This window comes from Eupeodes corollae, chromosome 1, assembly GCF_945859685.1.
Source record: "Eupeodes corollae chromosome 1, idEupCoro1.1, whole genome shotgun sequence".
Classification (NCBI taxonomy): domain Eukaryota; kingdom Metazoa; phylum Arthropoda; class Insecta; order Diptera; family Syrphidae; genus Eupeodes; species Eupeodes corollae.
Window position 1 is genome coordinate 54,341,241 of NC_079147.1, and position 9,882 is coordinate 54,351,122.

At 37.1% G+C, this 9,882-nt stretch overlaps 2 protein-coding genes across 2 annotated transcripts; one reads left to right on the forward strand and one right to left on the reverse strand.

Moving 5' to 3' along the window:
• The first annotated feature begins 1,897 nt into the window (after positions 1–1,897).
• LOC129941687 (uncharacterized) lies at positions 1,898–3,043 on the forward strand. Its single transcript, XM_056050381.1, has one exon. The coding sequence runs from the start codon at positions 2,072–2,074 to the stop codon at positions 2,939–2,941; it is 870 nt and encodes a 289-aa protein (XP_055906356.1). The 5' UTR covers positions 1,898–2,071; the 3' UTR covers positions 2,942–3,043.
• LOC129941688 (uncharacterized) lies at positions 2,973–4,340 on the reverse strand. Its single transcript, XM_056050382.1, has 3 exons — positions 3,908–4,340; positions 3,696–3,847; positions 2,973–3,348 (listed from the first exon to the last, which is right to left on the reverse strand). Exons 1-3 carry the CDS (start codon positions 4,323–4,325, stop codon positions 3,082–3,084), a joined length of 837 nt encoding a protein of 278 aa, XP_055906357.1. The 5' UTR covers positions 4,326–4,340; the 3' UTR covers positions 2,973–3,081.
• Positions 4,341–9,882: the final 5,542 nt, after the last annotated feature.

The window sequence follows — 9,882 nt, forward strand, 5'->3', positions numbered from 1 at the left end:
ATAAATCTTAACGTGGTAAATCATGTAAGAAGTCGATTAATGTGACTATCTCTTCATAAAAAACAAGGTCAGGAAACTTATCTTGCAAAACTAAAGATATGGCCTTAAATTGTTCGATGTTTTTGTGATGAATTTTTTAAATGTTAATTCGTTTTTGAAATGAAGCTAACTTCCCAAATTAAACTTCTTTTTAATGACATACATAGTATTGCCTTAATCGGATTTATCTACGCTCATTATGGTAAAAGTTATATTACCATTAGACTGATAAACCTTCCAGCAAATACTTAAAATAATTGATGTAATATTGTAACTCATCTTCTAAGTATACTTCTTCTATATACTATTAATCAATCAGAATTAATGATGTCTTAATAAGAAAACATACACCAGACGTACACCACTAGAAAAGACAAGACAGCGAAACATTGAATTAAAGTTTGATTAATTGACAATACTCGATACGTGATGAGTTTTTTTAAAGATACTTTATTTGACGGGACGATATACCTACAGTAGTTAGATGACAAAAAAGGTGTCTTGTTCCTAATGAATATTTTCAATTATCTTCTTCTGTTTTCGTTTTTTCTTTCATTAATTAATAGTTGCAAAAAACCACTTAAGAACTCTTTTAACGCCAGCAGAAAAGATATTGGTGACATCAACCTTGAACTCCATATATGAAGGTGCCTATAAAATGATTAAGAAGTGTTGTTAAATCTTATGGCAATTTAAACGTTCTATAACAAAGTGATGACAATGTTAATTTAAATTACGTTGAAAGCGATAAAAGCCATTGAATAGTCAATTCATATATTTATAAAGGGTGTCCCAAAATTAATCCAATAGATTTAAATTTAAATAGAACGAAGGGAATAAAATGCTCTTAACACCTTTGCATATTGAACGTTCAACCTTTGGTGGTTAAAAATAACATCTAAACACTCTTATAATGTGAATCATGCGGAGGCTTCCATGTAAATAATATTACAATTAAATTTACATCAAAAATGTAGCACTGGGTGTTGATTTCATTTAGCTTTTCTTTCGATAGTGAAAACACGTTGTAATATTCCATTCTTAATTACCTTTAACTGCCAGCTATCACATTTGTTTTTTTATATTTGGCAACACTTCATGATATAAATGCTAAGATATTTAAATATTATCTACATTTTGGGACACCCTTTATTAACTTACAACTACCGATCGGATCTTAAATGTCTTGTAAATTGTTTAATAAAATTAAAAATAGAAGGCTGTCTGTTCCTGCTACTAAGCCCGTACTTGCTCAGTCCAACATGAAAATACGAACTGATGCCGATTGGTGACTTCAGATATAAGCTACAACCGCGAACAACTGCATTTGACTTTCACACTTTTTCACGGTCTAATGAAATCCAATATACAAGAATTGCGTGCTAATCAAGTCACAAAAAACAAGAGAAATACTTAAAAGAAAGTCTAATATAATAAAGCATACACCTACTCCTATATAACTTTTCCCATTACTAACCCCTTTTCCATTGACTTGAAAAAAAAAATAAACAATATTTAAGTCCGACACCTCTAGCTCCAAAGCTCACTTCTTTCCCTACACAATTTTAATTAAGAATTCATCCGTTTCGCTCAATGAAACTCATGCAAGTGCAAGTAAAAAAGAGAAAAAGAAGTTGTCGTAAACTTTTATAACACAAACTCCGTCGGCTCTCCTATAGCACCTTCCAACTCCTCCAGATACAGTAGAACTCCATAATAAGAGAGAATTGAATTGAATCTTATTTTTTCGGTTTCGGTTCATACATAGTTATTTTCCTATATTTGATTACCCTCAATGCCAAGCCAGAGTTTGGGCCTAGCCAAGCTTGTAATCCAATCTGGATTCGACCGCATTGCAATACCTATATACGATGCCTGCGACTGCACTGCTCCGCTTTGCACGCTCTGGATAGCGTGAATCCGAAAGATACAACTTGCATGTAGTATAAAATTGATTTGCTACACTTGATGGCGATCAGTTTGATTAGAAGAGTTCGACGCGAAACTTGCAGGCCAGGATAACCAGAGATACATGATGGATACAAGACTGAGGCAACTGATCGTGGTGATTCTAATCGGATGTGTGCTGGCTGGCAGCCGAGAGGATACAGCGACAACGACCACCGCTGCCACAACGGCCGAATCCACCGGACGAGGATCGTCCCTCTTGGACAATGGAATATCCAGGGCGATCAAGCACGTCTACGATCTGTGCGAGAGTAGTGACGACATATTTCGGTGTTTGAAGGTTCAAGGCGCTAAGCTCTTTGGCCGAGCCTTGAAGGTGCACAATATCAAACTTCTCGAGGGAATAACCATAGTAAGGAAGCCGGACTACAACGAGAGTGAAGCCAGATCCCGCGGTGATCTTCATCTTAGCAACAGTGATCTCGAACAGATGTCCTCGAAGAGTTTGGATAAAATCTTATTCGCGCGGGTGATAGGCCTGCTCCAGAGCCGGCAAGTGCAAGTGAACATCCCGAGGCTGCTCTCCTTCGGCCAAAGGACCAGCCAGGTCCTCTTTAGCGATGACGCTCGAAAGAAGAAGGATGACAAGAAGTACCTGGGGCCGTTTATTGCTGCAGTACTTCTTAAAGCTGGAATACTGAAGATGGCGTACCACTCGATTGCCATCTTGGCGGGAAAGGCGCTCATAGTGGGAAAGATTGCTCTAATCATTAGTGCTATCATTGGATTAAAGAAACTGGTCTCGGGCGAAGGTCACGAAAAGACCACCTACGAGATCGTCAAGCACCCACAAGTCCAACAAAGTCACACCTACTCTTCCAGCCATGGTGAATACGAAGGCGGTCACGAAGGTGGCTCCTATCATAGAAGCATAGATGATGAAATGATTATGCAGGATAAGGCTTATCGGGCTCATGTCCCAACGAGGAATTAACAAAAAATCACAGAAGTAAATAACACAGAACCAAAGATTTATCAATAGTTTTTTTTATTTTGTTTAATTGTTTTAAATAATTTATTAAATTTACACCTAAAACGCTAGAATAAATAAATAAATATTATTACTATGTAAATTTATATGAATTTGAAGTCATCTTTTTGGGAGCTGATATCATGCTGGGAATAATAATCAGGAATTTGGGGTAATTCATGATGGTGATCTTCTTCGGCACCGGCAGCAGCGGCTGCAATGTGAATTGGCGGAGAAGGTGCTGTGTATGGCAAACTGCGGTGCCAAGCACTATGATCACCTCCACTGTGACCATGACCTCCTCCGCCGGAATCTATGGTGACGACATGATCAGTACTTCCCCCACCACTCAGTTTCGATTTTAGACTGGTCTGAAAAACAGACTGATTAGTGTGGTATTTATGTTATATAATTTTTATTAAGAGTATTAAAAGGGTTTCTTAAAACCGCAACAATATATTATTTTGTATATAGTGGCAACCCTGATAAAAAGATTACGACAGCTGACAGTTTTAATTGAGTAAAAATGAAGCCTTGCAGAACAACAGAATGTATTTTGTTACCCGGCAAAATGATCCGTTTTAATTCTTATCTCACTTCAGCAAAGCTGTCAAATTGCTTATTTTTTAGGATTGCCAGGAATTTTTTTCAAAAATTTGGTCAAAAACACTTGGAAAAGAAGAGGTTTAACATAACATAATAAACAAAACAAACTCACCAAAACCGACAGCAATAGGGCAATTTTCGACATCACAAAAGCAGCACCCGCAATCAGAAGCACCTTCCCTAGAAACATCTGAGCCATCATAGCAATCATAGCCAAACCACCCATCATAGCCATTCCTTTGTTTTTGTCCTTCTTCTTGCGTCCTTTAAGTGAATGATTTAAGTACCAAATTTTCTGCTGTTTTCTTGATATATCATCACCACCTTCTTCGAAATCCAAATTGCCTCCCTTCGATTCCAACATCACTGTCCTTGGATTCATTTTCATTCGAATTGAACGTGCCTGTGCCAATTGTAGAAGTTTCTCAGCAATAGCATCACTCGTGGATCCATTATTTTCGAACCTTCTCGATTTCGTTTCGTCAATATCGAAAACCGTAAAATTTTGATCTTTTTCAAATTCAATGAATTCACTATAATGCCAAGTAGAATTATCCTTCAAAAGGATATCTAAGGTTTGAAGAGCTTCGTTTTGAAGACACTTTCCAATTAAGGGATCACCTAGACATTTAGCAAAACTTTGACCGATCGAATGGGCTGTTAAGATTTCTCTTCTACCTGAAACTGCCACAATAAGAAAAACAAAAGAACAAAACGTGAAGAAACTAAGAAGACGGTGCATTTTTTGGTCGGAATATGTGCTGAGTAACGCGAGGGTAATTATGAACTAAATGTTTTCTTAATTCTACATTTATTTATATACCAAGCCACTTTTGTCAAAAGACCCTAAACTAACCTACCGAAAATGCGTTTACTGGAGCTGAAAAGCATTTTCATATCACCCACAAAAATCGTCGCATACATTTTCACTTAATAACTCTTTGCTTTTCATCTACAATTAATTGTTGTTTTTCCCTCAAAGAAAAATGTTACATAATAATCTTGAGAGCTGCAAACTACCATAGAACTCTCGGAGGGAAATTACCGAAATTCTTGTCTAGAAATTAGGTGATCAGCGAAGCGCTTGGAATGTGGTTCTCGAAGCTAAAGATAACTCTAATAGTTTTTTGGTAAGATCTGAAAATGATATACATATGTACAAAGTACATGACTTTATAGCCCTCGTTGGGATAGGTACCTACTTAGTATGGCTGGTTGACTTTCCAGTCTTTAATACAAGTTTCTCCTAAAGGAAATTAAAATTGTTATAATTATTGTAACATTGAAATGTTAAAACAAATTACATATATGTTTAATGTAGTCTGATAAGGAGGAAAGTGCTTTATTTGTTCAAAATGTTTGCTATCGTAGCGTCCCCTGAGAAAGAAGTGTTATTTCTTTCAAGCGTCAACTGAACTTTTTCGAGAAGAAAAGAGCTTAAATTTTTTGTACAAGTACTCCGAAACTAATCAAACCAAATATTTTTACTGAGCTCAGACTATTAAGAAGTTCTGATTATTACATTCCCTGAAAACGTTTTTTTTTTCAATAAAAGTGGGCAATTAGATGTTCGATGTTTTAGGATTTGAAAGAATTAGAAAGATTTTGCTGTCTACAACTTTCTCAGATATCCCAAACTATTTGTACTGCTTGTCTACAAATGTTTCCATTGTACGAAAAAGGTGTTGGCATGTTATTGTTTATATTTTTTGTTTAGAAAAGAAAATGTAAGAAAATATTTGTTTACAAATTAATCAAACTTATAAAGTTTCAGATATGTCAAAATCAATCAGCATTTACTATCTTACTGGAACTAAGTTTTAAACATCTAATGTTTCAATGCTTAGAAGTCACTGGTACCGTTTTTGTTATTTTATTCTTTTTATATTTAATTATTAATTTATTTTTTTGTTTTTAGTCCTTTGATAATTATATTTTTATTGACTCGTAAAGTACATAGGATAGGGTTATGTATGGAATAACACATCGGACAAATGGCCTCCACGGCTTTGCATGCACATGCGCACTCTTTGGTTGAAATTTTAGATGACCATTCTGCATAAATGTGGCTGAATTTCGTTGATGCAGCGTTGAATCTCTTCCTTTAATGCACGGGTGGTTGTGGGCTTGTTGACATAGACTTGTGATTTCAAATAACCCCATAAAAAGAAGTCTAATTGGTTGATCACCGAAACGAGAGAGTACACGACCTGGAAATGTGTCTTGCAGTAATTGAACTGTTTCACGGGCTGTATGACATGTGGCACCGTCTTGTTGAAACCACATATTGGACACATCAATATCATCCAATTTTGGCAGAAAAAACTATGTAATCATGTCGCGATATCGAGCACCAGTAACAGTCACTGCTTGACCAGCATCATTTTCAAAAAAATATGGCCCAATATGCCTCCAGCCCAGAATCCACACCATACAGTCACGCGTTGTGGATGCATTTGTTTTTCGACAATCACATGTGGGCAATGGCAATGCGGCAATTTTGGCGATTGACAAAGCCATCAAGATGAAAATGTGCTTTATCGCTTAGGATGATTTCGTCCATTTGTTGATGTTCAATAATTTATTCAACGAACTTTCCTCTCTGTCCATGGTCATTAGGCTTCAATTGTTGTGTTGAATGAATTTTGTAAGCATGAAGACACAGATCTTTGGTGAGTATACGCTGTATAGAGGTTCTTGAAATTTGCAATACTTGTCCACGACGTCGAATTGAGGTTCCTGGATTGCCAGCAACACTCTCACGCACTGCTTCGACATTCACATTTGAACGGCTTGTTTTTGGACGACCAGTGTGTTTGGCGTCTCCAACGGATCCAGTCTCCATGAATTTTTCAATTAATCTCTTCACAGTTGACGAAGTTAAAACACTATTCCGACCATATTTTGTATGAAATTTTCGAACTGCAGCCGCCAAGCTTTCACTATTTTTGAAATATTCTTTAATAATGAAAACACGTTGTTCTATCGTGTAACGCTCCATTTTTAATAACCCTATACTGTTAGCTGTCAAATTGCTTTCTTTTGAGGGTTGCCAACACTTCACTGCACAAATGGCGGCAAATTCAAATCTTGCGTTAATTTGGGGACACCCTTTAGAAGCAGGAGCAACATAAGCTTTGGAATATTCAAATAAGTGTCTACCTTCCAAATTTATTTTAAGGTTAAAGGAAAATCCATAAAAACCTTAACTATTAAATTGTTATATGTAATAAATAAATTAGGTGGCGCAACAGTCCGTTGAAAACTATTTACAACTCTCAACTTTTTCTGTTCGGATAATGCTGTCAGGAATGGAAGGGACCTACAGTTTTAAGCAGAACCCGAACGGCTATTTTGAGAACTCACTTTTCATGACAAGAATTACGCTTGGAGGATTTGTCAATTTTTCGCAAGATGCAGTATCTGCAAAAAACTTTAGATGGCATAGGCAGTGATTGAACCCACCACACCCATGACAGCCCATTCATTCATTCATTTTCTTCGTTTTTATGTTTTTTTTATTTATTAATTTTTAATTTGTTGTGCCAATTGAAGCCGCCAACACTGATTCTCCTGTTTGACCCAATCAATTCGGTTCTATTTAGGCTGTGTCCAAATTGAACCGAAGAGGCTTTGATCCGCCTTGTGCCATGATGTCCCGATTGTACAGGAGTCACCTTTCCACGATTTTTCTTCAGATGTGGTACATTAGTGTAACTGCCAATCTATCATGTATCATAGCGCATCTGTCTTAAAAGAGAAATACTTCTGGTGGAATAAAGCCGCTCAAGCGTGCAGTTTCAAAATACTTGTTGTTCGGATAGAACGCCCCGAAAATTCAATTGTTGGTAACAGAATTGTCTCCGACTTCTGGACATTTATTTTCAGTTTCCAGTCGTCGCAATATCGCTGAATCTTGTCGAAATCACGCTGCAAGAGAATTCTAATAACCTCAACCATTCGGGCCGTTCTGTACGCAATTAGATCGTCGGCGAACGCAATTGCCTTTGTAAGACTACCTATCAGATCGCTGGTGTAAATGTTGAAGAGAATCGACGAATGTATCGCTCCCCGTTGAAGACCATTTTTAATTAAGAATGGTGTTGTAGAAGTTAAACTGCCCCTTTTGACAACAAAATTTCTACTGTTAAGCATATCATAGAGCATACGACAATGGTTTGCTTTTGCCAAAACTCCTCAGTATTAGATGAAGACCTTCTAACCATAACCTAACCATAGAACAGCACATGTGCATTGTTGCTTTGAGTTATTCCAATGGATATCAGAAACGAGTTTAGACGCATGACCCACCTTGAACCGAAACTGTTTATCCGGAATTATTTTGTTTTCCAAAGCCCACTTAGAGAGCCCTTTTGATGATCTTCTCGAAAACTTTGGTGGTGCTCGGGAGAAGACTTATCGACCGAAGATTTGGAGTTGAGGATGAACCACAGTTGTTTTCAAATGCACTGGATAATATGAATTATTCAGTTCATTATTGAAGAGTGTGGTATAAATGTCAATTGCCTCCACCGGTAAATGTCTTTGCAGAACGTTGGATATACCATCGATACCTGCTGACTTTTTATTTTTTTATTGAGTTGAAGATACAATGAAGCTCAAACTTCATGACTAACAGTTACCCCTTGTAGATGCATTGGATTTTCCATTTTTGTTTGATTATCATGCGCCCAAATCCGGCAACTCTGGTTATTAACGAATCTACGGAGGTGAAAATATGCCTGATCACTGAAGATAATTTTGTTCGAATATTGATCATCGACTGTTGCAATTTCTTGACACCATTTGACGACGACGTTTGAATGGGTAAAGAGGCTTTGGTTTTCAAATCAATATTCAATATTTTCTGCATTAATGTTTTTACATCATTTACAGACCCGGTTTGTTCAAATTTGTGCACGATTTTTCCGATTGTACGCTCACTTTGACGAATAAAATGTCTGTCAAAATCACGAAGTACACGATATACATTTTGATTTGAGCGCCCATTTTCATAATAAGTTTGAATAACTCTAACGCTGTTGTCGATTGTGTATACTTCAATGGTTTGAATTGAATTAGAGTCGAATTAATAAATGTTAAATTAAATGAAAAAAAAAAAACTTGATGTTTGCACAGAACGAAAAAGTCATCCTATTGACTATTTTGGTAGTTAGTTTTCAGCCGATAACCACGATAGGCAATTTTGGGATCCGAAGTCAATATGACAATTTCGGTTGAAGGAAATTGAAACGGTTGTCATATTGACTAATATGGTAGTCAATAAGACAACTGCAGCAGTCAATATACCAAGTGCTGTAGTCAATATGACAATTTTTGTTAAAAGCCGAAATCTAATTTGTCTACCGGGTAGTCAATATGACAATCCTTAATAGTCAATTTTGGTAGTCAATATGACAACCATATTGTCATGTTAACAACCGACTTTTGTTTTATTGACTGTCCAGTAGCCAAGTTGTTAAAATAAGGTTGTCATATTGACTATTTTGTTGGCCAATGCTACGATTTGGTTAAATTTCCAGTTGGCTATCGACGATTGTTAATATAACAACTTTTTTTTCTGTGTAGGTGTGATTAACATTCCACATGGGGCCCTTGAAATTTGACCACCATTTACTTATCAGTAAATGTGTCTGACATTGACAAATCTAATGATTTGTAGATTTTTAAAAACTGCCAAATCATACAACATATTCATCACCTCATTAACAAATAATTGCCAGACATTATAAGTTCTGATAATATTGTAATATGTATACACTCTTTATCTCTTTTAATATCGTGTAACTTACTTAAGGTGTCGCTACAGTCCGGGGCGGACCTGGGCTACAACCAACAAGCGTCTCCAGCCAGCTCGGTCCCTAGCTAGATGTCTCCGGTTTCGCACGCCAAGTTGGTTGAGGTCCTCTCCCACCTGCGAGCGCCACCTGAGTCGCGGTCTTCCTCTACTGCGCCGCCGTCCCTCGGGATTGGATTCGAAGACCTTCCGGGCTGGAGCGTTGATGTCCATCCGCTGTACATGACCTAGCCATCTAAGCCGTTGGACTTTAATTCTGCTAACTAGGTTTGTCTCGCTGTACAGACCGTACAGTTCGTCGTTATATCTTCTCTTCCACACCCCTTCTATGCTTACGGGACAAGGACGGGGATGATGAGGATATTTCATGTGGATCATTTTGTCCCTCGATTTCTGTGTTTATAGCGGAGCTTAGGTATTCGTCGTTAACTATCTCAAAGTTACGTCTGTCAATCTTGATATTTTGATCGAGACGTATGTT